We start from the raw sequence: 23,806 nt of genomic DNA on the forward strand, positions 1-23,806 counted from the left end.
GAAGTGACTAGTTCTATGTGCCTTACATACTGGGACACTGAGACCTACAACCATTAGCTACTATGCAAGTATCTTAATGCTGAAAAGAGCCATGTTGTTGGGAAGCTCAGTGTAGCCCATACAGAGATATGACAGGAGGAAAGGCAGCCTGGGTCATTACTACTGCTTCAGTCACAACAAATATCCATTACACAAGGGTACCCAAACCAGAACCACTCAGCATATCTCTTTCTGAACTCAACACACTGTAGTAGCACATGAAATGACAGCTGGGAGGTGACTCTGTGGGTAAGAGTGCTTGCTATGTAAGGAAGAGGACTGAAATTCAAATTCCCAACACCATGTGTAGGCATGGTCACACATCCCAGCATGGGGTAAGGTTGAGATAGGTAGATTCCAAGAACTTGCTTACATGTCATCCTAGATCAAATGGAAGGCTTCAGGTTCCACAAAAAGACCTTGTCCCAAAAAGTGAAGTGGAGAATACAGGAAGAAGACACCCAAGGTCCTCCTCTGACCTCCACAGATGCATACATAAGTATATGCACATACACACAGGTAAACACATCCACATAGGTGGTCAAAAAAAATCCCCAAATGATTGCTATTGCCTTAAGCTATCAAATATCAATTGATTGACTATACAGAAACAGAGAAGAACACCCATAGCAAGTACATGAGCATTCATTTCCAACTCACAAACTCATTTCATCCTCACATTCATTAGGGGAGAGGATGCTATTCTCATTTTAGTTCATTAGGGAAAATAAATTGTCATAGCTTATGGGTTCAATAAGAAGCATTCTTGCCTCTAGTTCTAGTGATTTTTTTTTTTTATTATACCACAATCAACCCCAGGAATGGTTAATATGAGAAAACAAGAAAAACACATGTGCTTCTACATATATGGAGGAGTGAAAATGAAAATAGATCATTCAATTCTGAGGTGCACAGAATCCAGCCTTCACTGAAACAGTATTGCTTGAGCAACATAAATATGCAAGAATAAAAGGATGGTAAAGGCCACATAATTAGGAGAGGAGGAAAGGGCACAGGGACTGAAAGGGCTGGTAGTTCTGTCACCAGCTAGCTCTGTTGATAGCCTGGAAGTCATTATGATAGTTTTCAGAAATACTTGCCAGACTGAGTAGAAGTTTAACTGTGACCACAGACTATAGAATTGTCCTTGGCAACATAACTCTGTCCTCTAATGAGATATCAAGACAAGCTTCAGCATTCATCATGGAAAAATAACAGGATGAAGGAAGCATCTATTTTGACCCCAGTCACTGACATTTCTGGTTTGCCTCTTTGGCTCTTTTGCCAAAACCTTTGCCAAGTGCTACCAATGAGATATGAATTGCTATTGGGCACGTAGAGGCTCTGGCTCCATGTGCAAGGAAACAGGTCACTTTGAGACATGACAGCCTTCACATACAGGTGCAAAAGTGCTGAGAAGGACCAGAGTGTATCTAGAATAGTTCTACCAAGAAGAACATTTTAAGTGTCTAAAAAATAATGTGACAAATAGGTACAGAAAAAGAGAAGAAAAAAATCAATCAAAGCTAACTCTCAGAGGCAAATCAAAATACTGCAAAGTAAGGGTCAATATATTAAAGATCTAAATCAGGATACTGTTTTACCTTTCAAACAGTCATGTTATGTGTTCAGAGATGATTTCCAAATAATTCCCCATTTCTCACAATCACCTGGACAGAGTTTTTTATATACGAATATTCATGGGTTTTACTCCCATAAACCGCGCACACATTTGATGAGGTGTCATGGATACACATTTTGGTAAATAGTAATCTTCATGTTCAATCAAGTTTGTGAAAGAAACATAGGGCAGAGAGAACATTCATTAGTAACAACTGTAAAACAGCTTCAAAGTGTTAGTTCATTTTCCTTGTATTTCTGGCTCCCTTGCAGTTATGTAGCTTTTAAGCTAAGTTCTGTCCAAAAGATCTAAAAGGAATTTAGGTGTCTCAATAAAGAATTGTCTGGATTGTGTTGGCCTTTATGAATTACATCTTAATTGAGAGGGAAAAACCCATCTTGAATATGGGTGGGCACTACTTTATGGACTGGGTGAAAAGGAGAGAGCTAGCTGAACATTGGAAGCATTCATTCTCTCTGCTCTTGACTGAATGTGTCTCTAGTTATAGTCTATGACCTGTGATTGTGACCCAAAAAAAGATTCTCTCTTACAGTTGCTTTTGTCAGGGTAATTTTTGTTGTTGTTCAGAGCATTAGAAACAACAGCCAACTTTTAGACACTCACCCACTAGAGCATGCTCCAATCAGACTTGTATTAAATGTCTAGTCTAATACAATCCTAGGGTCCTCTCCTTGTCATTTCTTATTTAAGGTCTCCTCTTGTTACTAGATTTCTATACAAGTCCATCTTCATCTTCATCATTCAATAAGCCCTCACTCCATGTGGCATACAGATAGCACTGTCAGCATCATTAATAAATCCATTCATGGGGCAGATGCTATGGCTTAAAATGAGCTGTGACTTCAGGGTGGATAAAGCCTAATATTCTTTATTCTAGACATGCATGGTCTCAGTGCATATATTACATGAAAAAAAAGGAGGTTGAGTCTGGCAGGCACATTACAGGAAAATAAGAATTACAAGATTCCGAAGATTCACTAAGAAAGGAAGTATATTCCAGGAAGAAAGTAGTAGTGAGATATGAAGCCTTAAAGGGTGGCTTTTGATAGACAACATCACTTTAGTTCTGAATTGCTGAGACTGTTCATACACAGAAAAGGGAATGGGGGCCAAAGTAACTGCATAATGGAGCTATATCTCTGGGTGAGCCATTCATACTACCGGGTAAAGAATTGAGTTCCCAGATGAAGTGTGGAAACATGAATATTTCCTAATGAAACACAAAGAAATCAGTGACAGGTTCTGAGCAGCCATTTCTCTGAATGTGTATGCTCCTTACCTCACACTTCTCCACAGCTGGCTGCTGTCCACATTCAGAGCTGTTGCCTGCCACAATGCCAGCCCGCAGATTCTCACTGTCCCCTGTTCCCTCTTCCATGGAGTAGGTCTTGGAGTGGTTCCCACGGCGGTGAACAGGGCCCTGACCCTGGGCCAGGCTGAGCTGCCTGCGCAGAGAACGGTTTTCCTCTTCCACTTCTCGCACACGAACCTCCAGGCTCTCCCTCTCCCGCTGGCTAGAGGCAGTGTACCTGGGACTGTGTGCTTGGGACTCCAGGGGAGACAGAGACACAGGCTTCCCATCTAGGGGTGGAGAGACCAAGGAAGCATTAGCTTAGGAAACTTACCTCCAGGAACTCCAGCATTACCACCCCAGGCTCTTGCTTGACACAATTCCACTGCTTAGCAAGAAAGCAGATGGACTGTGAATGACAAGTCAGAGCATCCATATGGAAATGGGAAAAAAGTGAGAACAGAATGGCTTATTATGGTAATAAAAATCAAAATACTGTTTACAGAAAGACATTTCTAATACTGTTCCTAGTTAAACAAAATGCCTTCCTCCCCATATAATGTGTTTGAAAGTAGACACTCTTAACAAGAAATCACATAAAATGTATGAATAAGGAAGAATGGAAATTTTGAGATGAGGAGCTTCAGATGTAGAAGAGCTCAAAGGAAAAGAGGGAATAAAGTGAAGTTCTTCTTAAGTGAACTCCTAAGCCATCCTCCAAAACCTGTTTTAAAAGCATCACCTCCCAAGAGAAGCCATCCTCTGCCTGTATAATGTTGCTTATAAGTATATGATTTCAAGGCTAACCATTTGTTTGTTTGTTTGTTTTTAATAATCTGAAAACACCACTTCCCAAAGGCAATTAGCATATCTCCTTGTAGAAAGTCAATACCCAATGCATGTGGACTATCAGGAGGTCCTGATTCATACACAAGAGACACTCAAAGCTGCCACTTCTTTTTGTTTGTTTCTACTCTAGGATCCAGCCAGAGGGCAACTGTCTCAGAGGCTTCCAATCTATAACTATCATGACTGGAGAATAACCATCTCCCTAGCCTGCTAAAATGTGAAGAGTCCAGTAATATAGAAATATAAAATTATAAGCTTAAGAGATGAAAGCTGACAGTCATCAGCTCTAAAGGTTAACTGCTAACAATGGCTCTCTGCTTTACAGTCAGCTCCTCTGCAACAGCCAGAGGTGAACATTTAACTCCCTTCCCCTTATAGCCAACAACTGCCTGGAACAAAGTTAACTTTTAACTTTACAGCTAACTGATAAGTTTTTGGGCCCCACAGTGTTTTAGTTTTTAAAAAAATTTTTATTCTTTATTTTTCTGGAATAAAATTTGCTTCTAGTTTAATATACTTTGGTGATCTGTCCCCCATTATTGCAAGACCCAACAAATGCACTTCTGTTTTTCCACAACCCAATTTGTCTTCCTTGGAGCCCAGACTAGACTGAGATTCTAAACTTACCAGCAAGGCTGTGTGGCTCACAGAGCTTGAGGATCAAAGCTGGGGATGAATCACATACCATGTGTTTCACCTGTGCTGCCCATGCAACTTGCCTCTGCTAAGGACATTTGATGTCCTTTATAGATAACTGCTATTTTATTTAGCCCCTAATCACTTTAGGGTTAGCTGCATTTGCTCCTGATCCTATCAGTGCAATAAGAATGGCTTACTGAATTCCACTGCCATGTACTACAAATCAAAGGTTAAGGCAGGGGGCATGAAATCACAGATGGATCAGGGGTGCACTGTAACTGGGCTGGTTATCCCCTGCTTTTGAAATCAGCCTCCATGTTTGGTTCCACCAATAGAATTAAACACTTGGTGGAGAGAGTGCTTCCCTGACAAGTGTGAGGCCTTAGTCTCCTCTGATGCACCTGGCCTTAGTGAATACCCATAACACCAGCACTTGAGGAGGATCAAGAACTCAAGGTCATCCTTAGATACACAGAGTTTGAGCTCCCATCTTAAGGGGGGGGGGGAGAGTAGCTAAAATAGCTTAGTGAACATGGACCTTGGAGTAGGGTAGACAAAGATGAACATCTCATTAGTAAGAGAAGGGAGACGCCCAAGGCATAGAGTGACTGGCAGGGGTTTCTTGCACATTCCATCCTCTATACACACAATGCCTTAAGGATCAGAGCACAAGGCATTCACTATGTCTGTACAGACAAGGAGACTGACGCTATTAATGTTCACAGCAGGAAGCTCTCCTTGATGACACACCTGGCTGTGACCCCATATAAGGGGCTGAGTTAAAGGTCTCTGGATGTGAGATGGCCATTTCTCTCATAAAAAAATTAGGAACATGAGCACAGAACCCAGAAAGATCTGAAGGCCTAAGATACTGAGGGACTCTGGAAATTTGGCAAAGGCAACAAGGGTTTACTTCAATGCTCTGAGCTTATAATCCCTTCTGTGAAACATGAACATAAAGGTAGCACAGCAACAAGGTTGGAGGCTTGAATAAGAGGCCCAAACAGAAAAAGGGCTGTGCCTCCACCTAAGAGGCACCGGGCACATAGGGGTGCCTACAACCCCGCTCCCAAAGAGGGAAACAGAGTTGCAGATGGAATTCAACATGTTAATTATCATGGACATAAGACTGCAAGTGGCCAAAAGCTTTGGCTTCCTCTGACATAATTTTGACAGAGGGTATCTCCCACCATCTTGTTCCTGGCCTTTGCTATGTCAAGGTGCACACATAGGAAAACATAGAAGGCAGGACCAGTACCAGGTCCCTTTCCTATCCTCCTGCCCCTTTCCCTACAGCCCACAAGCCTGTTTAGGAAATCACAAGCTTTAATCATGTGCTTATAGAAAATGACATTCCTGTTGAGTCCATTTCCAGCCTGTTGTTGGGCCCATTTGGTTTTAACTAAACTTTCTCAAACATTTACAGATGTTTTCTTGCTTTTCAGGACTCAATCAATTTGCCATCTGTAAGTACATAGCAAAGAAAAATGCAATCCTTTGTAAGAAGAAATGACACCTAAAGGGTAAAAATAATATTGGGCCCAGAACCTGGAATAGAAGATGTGCCAATAGTGGACATGAGTGTCATTTCTAGTCTGTTTTGAACGCACATCACTTTGCCCAAGTCCCTGACCTTTTCAACTACTTTCTTTTGAAAAGGAGGGATGCTGGGTTGGTGTCTCACACCTTCAATTCCAGCACAGATTTGGTAGATCTCCAAGAGTTTGAGGCCAGCCTACAGTCTACATAGTGAGTTATAGGATGGCCAAATATACACAGTAAGACCCTGTCTTGAAAAACAAACAAAAAAGAAAACAACAAAGAAAAAGAAAAAGAAAAGGAAGGGGAGGAGAGGGGAGGGGGGAAAAGGGCGGAGAAGGGAAGGGAAGAGAAAGAAAAAGGAGGAAAATGCAGACCCCTCTCAGATCTTGCTTCCTGTGCAGAGGACCCCGCAGTAACCTGGCTGTGCAATCCCAGCACTGAGCAACTAGATGTCTAGGAGGCCCTGCTGCTTTGCCATGCTGACAGTGTGCTCTCTTTTATTTGTATTATTTTATTTGTTCATTTGTTTATTTGTTCATTGAGCTTCATCAAACCTTTGATGGGAGGTAACAAGAGTAAAGAGCAAGTCATAGGCTTATAGTCATTGCCAATATGTCTTATGAGTTAGATTCTGTAATTAATCCTCCCAGGGTTAGAGTCCATGGTCTAAGTAAACAACTGTAACTATGCCTGGTTTTCTCAAGCTATCAATTGTAAAGACATAGCTATTCCCTCTGCTATCCAACAAGCACAGTCTTATCTCTAACACCTTCGGGTGATATAGAGCTGCCCCACATGCAACTCCTTACTCCACCTAAACAAGTCAGTGTACACCATGCTAAACAGAAAGAGTCTATGGATCACATGTTGAAGTGCCCATGAAGTCGAACTTTTTTTGCATGTTTCTAATTGCCCAGTCTCAAATTCTCACACACACACACACACACACACACACACACACACACACACATTTGATATATATATATATCAAACTAATATCTGTTTAGGCACTATCACTATGATGGTCAATTTGATGTGTCAACTTGACTGGGCCATTTTTTTCCCCCAAGACAGGGTTTCTCAGTGTAGCTCTGTGCCTTTCCTGGATCTCGCTCTGTAGACCAGTTTGGCCTTGAACTCACAGAGATCCGCCTGCCTCTGTCTCCCGAGTGCTGGGATTAAAGGCATTTGCCACCACAGCCCAGCTATGATTTTGTTTAACAAGATAAACATTTGTATCAGTCTAATTAGTAAAGAAGAAATCCTTCTCCAGGGTGAGTGAGCCTCATCCAATCTTAAAAAAGTGACAGAAGTGGTCAGAACACGAAGGCCAACTATTTCTCTGAGGAAGAGAAGTCCTTCTTGCCTGGACTTTAGATTTCTCCTTCCTACACACTCAACAGAAGAAACTAAAACACTTGCCCTTGTAAAGTCTCTAGGCTGCCTCTTCTTGACCATAGGCCTCCAGACAGCAATGGCAACTATTTGCTGGCTCACCTTGAGCTTCCAGTTTGCTGACTCATCTGCAGATCTGCCAGGGACTCCTTTGGTCTATAGTCAATCATATACATTCATTCACTCTGTGTGTGTGTGTGTGTGTGTGTGTGTGTGTGTGTGTGTGTGTGTGTGTATGTGTGCAGGCACTTACATGTAAGTGTGTCCAGGAACATACCCATACATGGTTCTGTTTCTCTGGAGACCCCTGACCAAAACAATGACCACAATGATCCTCACACCACTCTCTTCAGCTGAAAGTTCTAGCACCTTTGCTGCACTTAACAGGGATGTGAAGAAGAGACAAGGAGGGGGGGAAGAGTTTGTAATCTCTAGAGATAAAATATTTTAAAATCTATGAAAAATGCAAGTCTAATAAATCTCAAACTACCTGTTATTTAATGAGAAATTATAATAGTTCATGTTGAAGGAAAGCTGAGAGAACAACCAAAGCTACCAGATAATCAAAGGAAGTAGAGAGCATGGCATTAAGAATAACTGAGATTAAACTATGGCTTTCTATTTACTAGTTAACAAACTTAAGCAAAGTGCTGCATTTTTCTGTAACTCATTGTCTCCATATGTAAATGCTGGTCAGAGCTGTGGCTATATTTACATATTACCCAGCATTAGATGTAGCAGGAATCTTAACAGCTCTTATTAATAAAATCAAACCTGAAGCCAGTTATTGGGGTGAATGCTGTAAGATCAGAGAGACAGAACAAGCCACAGCTACCTCACCTTGCTACTTCCTCAGGTGATCCTGTTTCCTCAGGCTGGAAGCCTCTGAGTCCTCATCCAGAATGGGTCTCAGCTGAACTGTGCTGCTTAAAGCCTAAAAGCTTAACCAGTCAAAATGCTTCTAGTTTCTGGTCTTCACACCTTATATATCTTTCCCTTTCTGCCGTCACTCCCTGGGATTAAAGGCTCCCTTTCTGGGATTAAAGGCATGTGTCTCCATGCTGGCTATATCCTTGAACACACAGAGATCTGCCTAGCTCTGCCTCCCAAGTGCTGGGATTAAAGGCATGCACCACCACCGCCAAGCTTCTGCTATGGCTTGCTCTGACCCATTTTCTAGCCACCATTTTTGGCTATCTAGTGGCTGTCTGTTCTCTGACCCCAGATAAATTTATTAGGGTGCACAATATTTTGGGGAACACAATACCACCACAATTAGACTCAGCTGAGATTCTGAAATGTCTTTCTTCCCTCTTCCTCCAGCCTCAGCCCTAACCCTAACTTTATTATTCTGTTGCCCTTCCCCCAGACACTGTTGTTTCAATATGCAATCTATTTATATATACATAGTGTATCTTTCTAAGACAAAGTGTGCACATGCATTGATCTAGTTCAGCCTACTTTGAGTTAGAAATGTCAAATAAGACATTATACAAAACCTCAGTTGACAAATGCTTTCTCCTCCCTCCAGAAAATTCTGAACAACCAAGAACTTTATCATTGGATTTGAATCTCTGAATCTACTTGAGATGAATGCTCTGAATTAAAAATCAAAACATCCAAGTTCAGAACAAAAAGGGAAAATTGAGCTCTTGTCTCTTTCCGCCCTCCGCGAGGTCTCTCTGTCTTTCTGTCTCTCTCTCTCCCCCTCTCTCCCAATAAAGCTCTAAAAATGTAAAAAAAAAAAAGGGGGGGGGATATTGAAAAGCAATCTCTGTGTGGTGCAATGACAGGGATTAAACCTGCTGTCTACAATGTCCTAAATGGTAATCCCAATCAATTTGTATGTATTAACTATCCTGCAATCTTTATGGAGAGTTTGCATATCACATGGTATAAGATCAGTCACTCACTTGCAAATGGACACTGCCGCATGACTCATTTCCAGATTGGGCCAGACTTGGGTGTGCCTCTGGCACTTTTAGTCAGATCTTGAATATAGGTACCAAAATCCTGCACTCAGAGGCAGACTTGAAAAAAGTTGTCCTCCTGCATGGTTCTGTAAGCAATGAAGATACTATATCCTACCCTTTACATGACAAGATGTCAAATGGATGTGGCTTTGTCCTAGAAGAATCTCATTTAGAAAAAATGAGGAACCCAGATTTTGAGATCTTTTATGTCCAAGGCCAGTAGGACTTTGTCCTAAAACATCATATTGTTCTCCTTGGTTAATCCCCTGCCTCCAGTATCTCTCTATTCTCACAGCTTCCCACATAGATTTTAGGAATTAATGTCCTTCAACCTCATTTCCACCAAATTGAGTTTAAGAATGTGCATAAGTAAGTCCATTACTTCAAGGTCAAGAATGATTCTTGTGCAAGCATCAGGCTACTCAACACCCACATAAAAGCCACTTGTGGCCAGACAGGCCTGTATTTCCAGCACTGAGAGGGTGGGAGTTGGAAGTGAAACAAAGACAGTGGTGCTTGTTGGCCGTTTAACCAACACAAAAAATAGTGAGGTCCAAGTTCAGTGAGGAGGGATTGTCTGAAAGGAATAGGTAAACAATGATAAGGCAGGATACCTAACATCCTCCTCTGGCCTCCTCACAAGTGCACACACACACACACACACACACACACACACACACACACACATTCTACATACATATATCATAAACTGTAGCTCTAATATACATGGTGACTTACTGGTGTGTGTGCAGGCCTTACCCAGATGAATGAGCTCAAAGCCTCTGGAGTTGAGAGGCCTCTAGTTCTCAGCACAGGAAGCAGCCCTGCATGAGATTCTCACATATAACTAAAGTAGAGAAACACTATCCTATGCATCATGCCAGACCCTCTGGCTCAGGTGCAAAGAAGGCTTTCACATTGTACCCTTCAGTGCAGTGTGGCTCTCATCAGGGTCCTGTCCCCTTGCCTCAGCTTCTACTACCCTCTTAGAGGCAGCTCTGGTCACATGAACAGAAATGTCCCTATTCCTGGTATGGTGATTGAGTAAGAATGTCCTCCACAGGCTCAGATGTTTGAATACTTGGTCCCCAGTTGATGGCACTCTTCAGGTAGTATAGCCTTGCTGGAATAAGTATGTTACTAGGGGCAGTCTTTGACATTTTCAAGCCATGGCATTCTCAGTTCTTATTCTCTGCTTGTGGTTTGAAATGAGCATCAGTTTCTTGTACCTGCTACCATGCCTTCCCTACACCATCATGGACTCTAGTACCAGAAACCCAAATAAACTCTTTCTTGTACAAGTTGCTTTGGCCATGGTATTTATAGCTAAGACAAAGGTACCCTATCTCCTCAAAGTTTGTGGGCCATTTAGTTCCCCTAATCTTCCTTCTGTCTGTATTAGAGTATTGTCTATGAAGCAGGTCCAGTTGCCAGGATGCTACCCTTTCCTCTAGGATGATCAAAGGGCTGAGTTATACTGAATTTTCCAATGTCTCTCCTTCTACAGGAGGCAATGTTCATAAAGCATCTTGTCATTTAAAAAATAAACAAATAAATCATGCCCTCTTTGCAATATAGAAATTTCACACCCTCCTTCGATACCACTTCAAAATGCAAAACAGACAAAAGGTTGAAGCCACAGTCATTTTAAAAAAGTTTTAAAAAGCTCAAGCTGATCTTGAAAGTTTCACTTAAAAAGAAGTATACTCCTCAAACACTATTATGAAAGCTGAGTATGCTAATACCTCAGCTTTTGCACTTGTAGGCAGTGTGTGCACCAGACCTAGTCAAAGGTAAATTTTTAGCTACGCCATGGTCTGAAGTCCTAGAAGATTCCAGAAGCATAGCATCACATATGCAGTGGGAAGGCAAATGGCAACAAGACCAGGCAAGGGTTGCTTGATTGTTATGGGTAAACAGGGAATGTTTCACCTGAAGATTTTCCCAGAGTGTTTTTCTGGAAGGTATCTTTGGCTGGCGCGCACGCGCGCACACACACACACACACACACACACACACACACACACACACACAAAACAAAACAAAACAAAAAAACAAAAAAAAGCAAGCTTGAGTTCCAACAAAAGCCTCAGAGATCTTCTGGCGAAGAGAAAATGACAGTAAGAAAACACTTCAAAACTTTGAAAAAGAAATCAAACTTTGCAATTTTCTGTTCAAATATCCCAAGTTCAGAGAGGTGGAAGCAGTTGGTCTTTGATCTAACTGTACAGATAAATCTACCTACTTCTAAATATGGCCAATTCTTTTGGTGGGCAAATAAAATGAAAATTAAGAGAAGAGATGTGTGAGGAGTATTCAGTTGGCAACCAAACAAGGCAAAAGACCTCTGTCTACAGTCAATTTACCTCTTTGGCAGTTGAGTCATGTCTTCCATGTGACCACGAGGCAGTTTAGCAAAGAGCCATTGATGGAGAAAAAGAAGATGGTATTCCAGAAAGTACAACTACACATTTACCTCAACTTCTGAGAACTGATCTGTAAAAACCACAACAAATTCATACTCCACTCTTTTTGGTTATGCACTGGCTTCACTTACCTATTAATACCAATTCCATTTAGCACAGCTCCAAGGACATTACTTATTTTAGCAGAGGATATACTGATTACAGGTAAGGAAGCAGCTTTTCCCTGTGCCCAGTTTACTGAGTCGTCATCTATACAAGTGTAACAATTGAACACAGTCTTCTCTGTTGTTAGGTCATGGGAACCACAAACTGCTTTGCTATCTCTGCAAAGTGAGCTCCAAGGCTTCCTGAGTTATCACTGTGACTCTTAACCATGAAAGAGATACAGAAATATTCTGGGGTTTCTAGCTTCTCCACTCCCCACCCGCAGCTGCCCTTTTTGTTGAGTAACACTCAAGATGAAAGACTGTATAAGTGTTTCACCACTGACCTAACTTTTAAAAAAATCTTTGCAATAAATGTATTATTTTCTATGAAATATTCAATCCTTACATAATCTAATACTGTTTCTAAGACTGGCAAGTCACATGATCTGGGAAGCATTATATTTTATTAGTAAAGTTATGTAAAATGTTCTGATGAGGTTGTGTGTGTGTGTGTGTGTGTGTGTGTGTGTGTGTGTTCACGTGTTTCTTTGTAGATTAAATCTAAAACAAATGGAATGATTCTTGAAAAAGGTTTTAAATTTTCCCTCTCAATCATCACTTGAGATGTGGAAAAATAGGCTTTATCCAGTTTATGAACCTCTGCTTGACATGAAACTTCAAATTGCCATCCTTGGTGAATATATTCATTACTAAAAAATGATTGGAATGATTTTTTGAAGGGAGAGTATGGGCAATAACATCCAATTTAGATCACAGAGAGATGAAGAGTGGAATGGCAAGCAGCAGACAAACTGAACAAACTCTGACACCATCCATGCCTGCTTCTAAAGTGCGGCACAGTCCAGCAAAATCCAGACCTTCACAGAAGAGGTAAGAACTACTACAAAGATGAGTCTAAGAGGTTAGAGATGCTCAGCAGCGAAGGGTGCTTACTGCTGTTGCAGAAAACATACTTTGTTCCCAGTACCCATTTCCAGGAGCCCACACATACCTATAACTCCAGCTCAGATGATCTAATTCCCCCCTTCTGACCGTTTTGAGCACTTGTATTCACTCACTTGTGCATCCAGACATAGACACACACATATAAATAAAAATAAAATAAGATATATATTTTAAAAGTGAAGTTGGTAGATGCTTCCCTAGAATGCAAGAAGTCATGGTTCCATTCTCAGTACCATATAATCTCACATTTGTGGTACACATTTTTAATTCTAGCACTTTGGTGATAAAGACATGTCATCCCTGGCTATCCAGTGAGTTTGGGAAGACTCCTGTTATACTTTAATGGTGCTATATGAAGACTGGACTACTGTGCTTTCTGTCCTAGCATGTGATGGAGACGAGAAAAAAGCCCACTCATACTTTAATAGCCTTCTCTCAGGTGAAGGTCACAAATGCCATGGATGACTTGCGACTGAAGGGGAAAAGCCGCAAGAGGCATGAGTGTCCTTTCTCATCTATGTCATTGCCAGTCATTTTCCATATCTGGCCATTAGAAATTATGCACAGTAAGTTTTCTTCACTTCTCCTTTGTGTATGCATGTATATATGAGATATGAATGCATGAGCATGCATGTGATTTGAGTGTGGAGATATGAATTTACTATGAGCATTTACATCAATTGTGCTCTATCATATATATGGAGGCATCACCTCTTACTGAACCCAAAGCTCACTGATGAGCTAATATAGCTAGTAAGCTTGTTTGAGGAACCGCTGCTCCCCACTTCAAAAAGCTGAGATTTCAAGCAGGCTGCAGTATTTACCCTGTATTTATTTATGTGGATGCTGGAGATCTAACCTCAAGTATTCACAATTGTGCTGTAAGAGTTTTCTGCATTGAGCCATCTCCTTAACCTACTTCCACTTACTTCCTATAAATGAGCACATGGGTGACCCTGATCCCATCATCAGACCTTACAGTATTGGTGAGGGCTGACTTGAAATGAACCATCTTCTCAAGGCCCCCTGATAGTCCTCATCTCTTCTCCAGTCAACTGGCTTTGACACAGATCATAACAAGCACCCATCATCCTTGATTGACCTGTGAATGTTAAGCTTCATGCAGGCTACCTTTAGCATTCAGTGTTCATCAGGGAGCTAAAACCAGTAAGACACTGAAAAGAAGGACTTGGATTATCAGGAAGAGCTTGATATCAAAGATAAATAGGGCTCCATTTGTATTGATCTATGTTAGTGATGAATGCAGAGCTACCCCATGGTACTGTGGGAGGCTTCCACACACAGTGCTTTGCTGCATTACAAACAGAAACAGAATTTCTGTGAATGTAGAAAATTTTTTCATACCATTCAGCTGCTATAAATTGTTTTGCCAACTAAAACAATGCTATTATGCTCAGCTGAATTATAAATTAAAAACAAGATAAAGCTTGACTGAACAGCCCTTGCCTAGAAATGAAAGCCCCTCTTTCTTGTGACCTCTTCCCTCCTTGTCACCTTAACTAACATTAGAGCTAGATTCCAATTAGTGAGAGTTACACTGTCAGAAAAAGACAAGAAGGGGACCTATATCAGTTATTTTCTCCACAAATCCAAATTAGCCCACTCCAGGAAATCAGAAATAAAGGATGGATTTTATCAGGGTATACTAGGGAAGAAGGAAACAGGAGATTTTTATCAGGAGTTGAGTTTAACAAAAATGTCACTTTATCAGAATGGTTCTTCAGATATCACACAGAGAAAGATACATGTTTGGCTAATATATTCTGCTAATACCCACCAATCTCCAAACCTGTCATCTTTGCATGGTACAGATGGCAATTTTTTTCCACTTTTGGGAATTTTATAATAAAGTAGTTGCAATCATCTTATAAAAGAAGAAAATTAAGGACTCATTTTTAAAAAGATTTACTTTTATCATTGTTAACTGAGTATATCTGTATGGTGGTATGTATATGTGAGTGGAGTCCAGAAGATGGATTTGCATCCCATGGAGCTGGAGTTACAGCTGGTTGTGAGCCATGTGAAAGCAGTGGATGCCCCTAACTGAAGCACCACCCCAGCCCTAAAACTCTTGGCACAACTTCACTGTGAAGCAAAACTGGAATTTTTTTTTTGGGGGGGGGAGTAGAAACTAGAAAAATACCCAGGACGAAAGTGAAGCCTTTGGTGGCAGAACCAGTAGTGCTAGATCCTAATTCCCAGTCCCAAAGAGAATAGTCCCTGGCAGTGCAGGTGCCCACATGACTCAGTGCCAGCATCATAGGGTACACACAGCAGGAAGGGTTGTAGTTTAAGAGTTACTGGACCTTCAGGAATTGTTACTGAATTCTCTGCACACCATACTCATATCTTCAGAAAGACATGGGTTTTAGGGTCCCCACACATGCAAAGTGTGAGCTAAGTTGCAGAGAAATGGAATGGACATGAGGAAGTAGAACTATGCAATTTACAGGCTTCATAACTTGGTAAATTAACACTGAACCTCCAACACTAGCTCAAGAATCCTGCCTATGTCCCTTAACCTGCCTAAGGAGAGCTGGCACTATATTCCTCTCATGGTCCCTAGATATTCAGTGCTGTATACTATACAGATGATAGGAGGGTAAAAATACCTGCCTGGACAGCTCTTTGCCTAGAAATGACTGTCTTCTACACATCATGGCTGTATCTGCAATCTGTTTCACACTGTGACTCAACACAGGTCAGCTGGATACCTTGTTGGGGCAGTCACTGTGCTGGTGAAAAGTATTCCCTGCTGAAGATATCACTATGATTCTTGTTGCAGCACTGCATTGAAATCCTCTCTTCATACCCCATACACAACACATCAGAAACATATTAAAATATCCACTCTTTCTTTAGATTACACCTTGAACATAAACTCTAAGCTGCTACTCTCACCTCAGTTCTGACCACATCACTAGATGTTCACAATGGTCATCTAACCAGTCACCCTAATCCAATCGGTTACATGATTTTTAAGCATGGTCATCAGATCATCACATCACAGTTCCCATAAAATGTAAAGCCAGACCCAATGACTTTACAGTGGCTCATAAGCAGTTACCTGGCCTCAACTATCTATCTGACCTTAATCCCACACAGGAGTATGCCCTCTGTGTCTGTCTGCCACACTGGCTTTCTGAATGTTTCCTAGCAATGCTTACCTGAGAGTTGATAGCTCTGACTGTTAGGATTTTGCTGCCACTCCAGCTGCATGACCACACATGTGCAGTTCAGCAGCTAAGCAAGGGGTCTTACATATTGTGTCATCAGTGTGTTGCATGATTACACAATCAGCGCATGTGTAGTGTATCTCCCTAAGCCTACCTGCACATGTGCACAGGATTCTTTAAAAAGCTGGACACAGACTCCTCCTTTCCCCTCTCTGACCTTTCCTCCGCCCTCCCTCTCTGCTCTCTGCACTGTTTCTTCCACAGGCCTAGTTACTCTCTTCTGTCCTCCTCCCCCTCCTCCTAATAAAGCTCTGATACTGGGTTTTGTTGGGTCTCCTGATCTTTCTCAAATGGTAACAAGCACCACTTAACATTTTTGAAATGTTTGGTAGGAATCTGTTTCAACACTACTCCACAGAGAAGCACCTGACAGCCTACCTCAGGAGCACTGCCCACACTCACTCTGAAGCCTTGGGCCTCTCCTTTCACCTCTGGCACATCTTCCACTGCAAAACACGACAAGGCTCTCTCCAATTTGAATGCTTCTGTTCCCTTCCTCTTTGTCTCCACCTCTCAAGCACAAATTCAACAGTGGCAGGGTCTTCTGTAGACCTGTTTAACCCACCATGCTATATCCAGGGCCTGGAAACAACCATATACTAGATAACAGATAGACCTGAACATCAAAATCAGGAATATATGGGAGTAATTACTGGACCTGTCCACTTACTAGAACCAGGTTGAAATTTGGATGGGCATTACACTTTTCTTACTGACCATCCACTTTGCCTGGATGAGTAAAAAACATAACCTAATTTAATTGTCTCAGTTTTGAGACAGGTTATATTGTTCATATATTAAAGAAAAAGAAACAGAAGCCTGCTAAGCTTGAATAAACAGTTCATTCTGCATTCTGCCTCTAGATAGCATTTAGCAGAAAACAAAGGTTGCACTTATCAGTAACAAGATGGGAACATCTCACTACACATACAAGAGATATCTGAAGAAAAACAGTTTCACTAAGAATCAAAAAGTAAAAAAATTCCTATAAAATGATGAACACTAAAGGCTTTAAATGAGAGCTTTTCTAACAGCCCACTGAACTCAACCCAGGTTCAGCAACAGCAAGGGAGGGTGACAGAGACAGTCCACTAAGCTACGAGATGCCCCAGACAGTGAGCACAGTAGCAGAAAACTGGAAAGGTGAAGGCAAAGGATGCCCTGGCCTGGCATCCTGAACATGCCATCCAGGGTACCCTATGAACTTTTAATAGTAAGCTGGAGGAGCCTGGGCTAAGCAGCTGCAGGTCAGGGAGGAGGCCATTACTTCCAGAGCTATAAGAAATGCTGCTCCTGCACATAGATCTGAATCTCCTCTGCCCTTCAAGCCTCTGACACAGAGGAGGCTAGGCAGAAGCAAGAGACTCAGCTGCCAGGCTAAGACCAGGCAAGAGAAGTGAATGGGGGAAAATCAGAGCCCAGGGTCTGCAATCAACAGAGCATTCAGAGGCTGTTCTGAGGCAGCAGGCTCCAGGGGAATCCACAAATGGTTAACTTACAGATTCTTCACTGATTAGTAGCTTCAGCTGCTCATCAATAGAATCTCCAGCTGATAATTATTAAGTGAAACTTAAGGCTTATATTTGCATATGTAAAGCACATTTCCCTCAGAAGCCACAATAGAAGGGAGAATGTGCTTCCTGATTGTACAGCACTGGGAGGATGAGGTTGGATGGGGATCCAGCCTGCACTGCATGTGTTGTTCCATGCTAATCAAGCCAGATATTCAGCAGAAATAAATCCCACATCCCAAAATATGCCATTTGTCAAAATCCAGAGCTCACATAAGAGACTTCTCTAGAGATCTGAGGAGGATGCATTTCACAATGAATAGCTCTGAGGGTAGTGATTACCAGGCTGGTACATGTTACTGCACACCCTGCCCACTCACACACCTGGGATGACTCACTGCATCATGGAACAGGGCCAACTCCTTCCATCCCTGCCACTGACTCTCAAAGCTTTGAATCTCTACACCTGCCCATAGAAATGCTTTGGCACTGAAAAGCAAGTTAGATGGAAATGCTAGCAGCACCCCTTCCAGCTCATCTGATGGCTTACCTCTGTTATAATTATCTTGGCTTAAGCTGGGCAGTGGTGGCACACACCTTTAATCCCAGCACTCAGGAGGCAGAGCCAGGCAGATCTCTGTGAGTTCGAGGCCAGCCTGGTCTACAGAGTGAAATCCAGGACAGGCAACAAAACTACACAGAGAAACCCTGTCTTGAAAAACAAAAACAAACAAACAAAAAATTATCTTGGCTTATGAGGAGGAACATCTCTAATGAGCATGTATCTCCTTCTCTAGGAAAGGATGCTATAGCAGAGGAGTCAGCATGCCCAGAAGGATAAAGACAGCACTGTCCTTAACATGCATTGAAAAACCGGGAATTTCAAAATACCAGTGTCAATTGAAGGTTCTGGTGCCTAGGAGTAATGAGAAAGCCACAGGAATCAAGAAGAGGTGCCTAAAATTATAATACTCTAAAGAAACAATCAATAAGGACAAAATAATACTAATAGAAGTATTAACTATGGTTTTCTTTGTCCTTGATTGAGTGAGTTTGTGACCCTCCTGGTGCCTTGCCACTTTCCTAAAAAATGAAATGAATTCTTTGGAAGCCCTAGTCTATGTGCCATGAATTCAGTTTATAACATTGAAACATACAACCATGCATCAATCTGCCAATCTTCTGCTATGGGACTTTCCTATCAGAATATGCTAAAGGTTCAAATTTCCACATAGTCCTTTTCATATACAACATAAAAACACTGTCTACACAGAGAAACTCTGTCTTGAAAAACCAAAAACCAAAACCACAACCAAAAAAAAAAAAAAAAAAAAAAAAACACAGTCAAACAGATCCAGCTTGGATTTCTTGAGGGTACAGTTTAATGTAAAAGACATTTTTTTAAAATCAAGTAACAGAATCTCTTTATTTTTTTTTAAGTTTTCTTTCATTTTCTTCTAAAGCTTACCTTGCTTACATTTCACTTGGCAGCTGCTTTTAGGGGAATTCGCCTTTCAGCCATGGTTTTAAAGTATAAAGGTTTTTATAGACACTTCCTATACTCATATGTCAAGGCTAGAAATAATAATGGAATCCTATTATTAGGTGATGTAATAAAGATCTACCATAACAGGCATGATAATATGTTAAAATGACTTTTGCTCATTATACAATTTAGCTGGTAGCATGAGCTATGTCAGATGGCTCTAGAAAGTAGGCTCTTGGCCAGGACTCCATTCACTCTGGACACTGAAGGGTATTCTGACAGAAAAACTGCTATTGCAAGTAGTCTTACTTGAAGATGATTTAAGAATCTCCTGGTGAGAATTTCCCAGATGTCCTGTAGGGAAGAATGAACAAGAGCACACACAACTTTATGTCATTTGCTTCCCAGGCTGGTTACTCAGTAAGAGCAAGAGATCTCACAGCTATGTGGTACAAGGGTCAAGGCACTTTTTTTCTATAAACCATATGTGCTGGCTCTGAAATAGCCAAATATGTGCTTGTAATAAAGTAACTGTCTCTAAGTGATTCCTCACATTGTCAGCTTGACAAAATCTATAATGACACGGAGGGTGGGTCTCTGATTTTGCTTGTGAGGAATTGTCTTGATTATATTAACTGATGTGGAACATTCATTCTCTAGGCAGAGGATCCTGGACTGTATAAAACCAGAGAAAGTGGGCTGAGCACTAAAATGTGGTCATCATTTCTCTCTGTTCCTAATCATGAATAAAATGTGACCACGTCCTTCAAGCTCCAGATGTGGAGATTTCCCCTATATGATGTACTGCAACTGGGACCCATGGACCCAAATAAATCTTTTCTCCCTTATGCTGCTTCTGTCAGGCTATTTTATCACAGAAACAGGGAAAAGACATTAAGGTACACTACATGGCAGAAAACCATGAGACCAAGCTCACAGAACCCTATATGTTCATGTGTCTGTCTCTGGCAAAAGTTGATACAAACATGGGGGTCTGCCACTGTGCTCATTATATGATGTAATAGAGACCAGAGGACCACAGGCTCTTATATAATATCTCTAGGATATAGAAAATAGAATCTGAAATAATCTGATTCTAGACTGCGCTAGTTTCTACTCCCTGAAATTGCTCCTGGTATATATAGTTTATCATATTGAAACCAAGAGTAGTTCAAGTATTAATGACATCAACAAATCATAGGCTGAGGTTTCCCTGAATGGTTTTAAGGCTTTGTAAAAATCCTTCAGACCTCTGTCCTTCCACATGAGATTATCTCAGTTTACCTTGAGTGCTGCTGAACCACAGGATGTTCTAATGGCAACAAGACTGCACAGACCTAATGCCTGAGAAAAAAGAACTCTTTGGATGTAAGTGACCAAAACAGAGGAGGACAAAGAAAGGTGACCAACTGCAATGACGTCAGGCAAGTTATTCAATACTTTTGAGCCTCACTTAACCTGTAACCAAATGTCTACCTTAGAAAGATTTTAGAAGTCTTTTTTGAAATTACTCTTTCAAGTCTCAGGCCAAGGTAAAAAGGAAATCTTATGGGAATAGCTGCAATAGTCTTAAATGAAGATGGAGGATTTGTTGGGATTCTACTACTATTATTATTATCATTAGTCGAAGTCCATGTATCCAATTATTTAAGATAGTAATAAAAACAGTTATCTGGGGTAGATTACAGCATTATCATTTTCAGGTTATAAGGACAAAGCACAGCAATGTTCACAGAATCAGAAAGGCCACTTGAGTTATTGTAGTCTGGTGGAGGAAATGGCCTTCCCTGACATTCAATACACCAAAAGGCTTATGATGCTATACCAGACCTGGGCAAGAAAAAACAGAGATACAGAGAACCAATATGAGGTACCTGGATGACTACCATCTGCTCACTGAGGTCTAGAGACTCTTTCCACTTTCTCTGTATAAAATCCAAGCTAGACCCGCTGACAGAAGCTACAACACAGTCCCTAGGCCTCCATCACCTCTAGATTAAATGACTACAGTATAACAGTATTTCCTACAATGCTTTGGTATACCAGAAGTCTGAGACATCAGGAAACTGAATATATTTTCCTCTAAAGGAAAGAACAAACACACTTGAAACAAGTGACACCTATGGTTTCTGACTCAAAAAGGTATGTACGTAGGTCAAAGCCTTATAGCATGAAGAAATGCAAGAGGCAAAAAAAGCTCAGGTGTGTTAATTGTTTTATAATTTGTGGGGCTGTGTGTATATAACCAGGGAGGTCTGCTGATTACTACCTGCCTGTTAGGTAATTATTTTGATTTTCTCTAGTTAAACTCAATCTAAATGTCTAGGACCCAATTATAGTCATGCATTTACTCTATATATTCCTGAGGCATTTACAATATGACAGTCAGTATTCTGTGCCTTTCCTTCAAAGAACTCAAAACTCAGTGGGAGAAAAGAGAGCCATAAAGTGCAATGAGATAAAGCAATAGGAGAGAAAACAATGTGCCAAGGAAGTATGCCAAAGCACTCAGTCAGCAGTCTTAAAGGTGATAGAAAAGCAATCATCTAGGGCACATAGTGTTCTTATTAAGATCAGAAACTAGATAGAGGTATTCAAGCAGAAGAAAATATCCAAATGCCGAGATGGGGCCAAACTGCCCCAGGATATCAAAGAGAACCAACAGGGATACCACAAGATAGTCTTCAATTTCCACAGATACAAAATTTCCAGCACATTCAGAAATCCTCAGGATCTTTTGAACACTGTCCCAAAAATTAGCTTAAGGCTAATGGTGGTTTCAATATGTTACTGTACTAATTGCTTCCAAGACCACATTTTTAAGAAGCTAGCAGAAATCTCAGTAACTGCATGGAAATCACTGTCCAGTATAACCCAGTTTCAAGAAACTTTACAGTTCACAACAGCCATATCCATCCTTTCAACAGATAACCATGACCCTGTAAGACTGAAGTGAAAGCATCTCCCTCAAGTGTTTCATATTCTTTTCCTGTAGTTACTAAGCTGTTATGACATAAACATTTGATGAAAGGAGAAGTTGGGCATTTATTTGGACTACCAGTGCTATGAAAAATAATTACTTAGATATCAAATGTGTTGAGAAAACAACAACAAAACTGTGTCTCAATGGCTGGATACCAGAGGAGGTGGAGCTTCCAGTTGCACACCAACATGACTGAAGTAAGGATATAGAAGTGAGGCAGATCACAGAGGATATGCAGAAGGCATGAAGGGACACAGACTTCATCTTGAGTTTAGAGGGAGCCACAGGGGGGGTTAGATTGCCTTGTTAAAGAAATGTAATACCACCTGAGATTTGTTGGATTTTTCTTTAAGAGTAGCTGCAACTTGTCACAGTGACATGCATTATATTGTCCTTTACTGGTTTTTGTTTTGTTTTGTTTTTGACAATTTGACAGAATCTAAAGTCATTTGGAAGAGAGATTGCATATGAATGTCATATAGACAAGCCCCAGAAATCCACAAAGATACCTCCACAATAGACTACTGGCAATGGTCGAGAGAAAGCCCAAACTGACCTACTCTGGTGATAGGATGGCCAAACAGCCTAACTTTCATAGTAGAAATCTCATCCAATGACTGATGGTTTGTTTCATCTTACAACTACCAGGTCACCCTCTGTAGTTGAGGAAAGTCAATGCAGGAACACAAGGCAGGGACCTAGGGACAGGAACTAAAGCAGAAGCCATGGAGGAAAGCTGCTTATTGGCTTGCTCCTTATGGCCTCAGCCTGCTTTATTCTATACTCTAGACCACCCACACCTGGCTAGGCCCTTCCACATCTATCACTAATAAAAAAAAAAAAAAAAAAAAAAAAAAAAGAGAGAAAAGAAAAAAGAAAAGAAGAAAGAAAAAAGACAAAATGTCCCCAGGGGAGTTCTAGTCTTTGCCCTGGAGAAGATGGGAATTGGGGGTGGGCTGGGGGGAGGCGGAAGGAGGGAGGACAAGGGAATCCATGGCTGATAAATCAAATTATAAAATAAAATAAAAAATAATAATAAAATGTAATAAAAATTAGAATAAAAAAAAAGATGAAACAAACCCTTTCTTCTCCAAGTTGCTTTTGATCATGGTGTTTTATCACAGCAATTGAAGCCTTAACTAAGAGACACAGCACAGTCCCCAGGGAATGGCATTCAATTGTACCTAACCCACTGAACTGAAGTAAAAACTCTATGTAAACTTCAAGTCGATTTATGAAGCTATTATGATATTGGGTCTATTTTCCTTTTACTGTTATTTCCAAAATCTAGATTCAGTATAGTCCGACATGATCATTCTCTAATCGCTAAACTGACTTTAGTACCTGAGAAGAAAAAAAAAAAAATGCATGGTGAACCTGTGTCATTTCCTACTGTCATGGTTTATTCAGTCCACAAAAACAATGTATGTTGTCATTTCTTCAGAGCAGTGGTTCTCAATCTTCTCAATACTGTGACCCTTTAACACAGTTCCTCAAGTTGTGGTGACCCCAACATAAAATTATTTCATTACTACTTCATAACTGTAATTTTGCTATTGTTATGAATCATAATGTAAATATCTGATATGCAGGATCTCTAATATGAGGCCCCCAAAGGTGTCTCAACTCACAGGTTGAGAACTGTTGCTCTAAAGTGCCAC

The 23,806-nt window shown here is 40.9% G+C and overlaps 1 protein-coding gene across 3 annotated transcripts in view; it reads right to left on the reverse strand.

Annotated features, from left to right (window-relative positions):
* The window catches only part of Large1 (LARGE xylosyl- and glucuronyltransferase 1), a 506,337-nt gene that overhangs the window by 281,961 nt on the left and 200,570 nt on the right, over nt 1–23,806 (reverse strand). For all 3 annotated transcript variants that reach the window (XM_036187421.1, XM_036187422.1, XM_036187423.1), the window contains one exon: nt 2,961–3,262. In XM_036187421.1, coding sequence (XP_036043314.1) covers nt 2,961–3,262 — 302 coding nt within the window. The remainder of the gene's footprint in view (nt 1–2,960; nt 3,263–23,806) is intronic.

This window comes from Onychomys torridus, chromosome 5, assembly GCF_903995425.1.
Source record: "Onychomys torridus chromosome 5, mOncTor1.1, whole genome shotgun sequence".
In the NCBI taxonomy this organism is placed as follows: domain Eukaryota; kingdom Metazoa; phylum Chordata; class Mammalia; order Rodentia; family Cricetidae; genus Onychomys; species Onychomys torridus.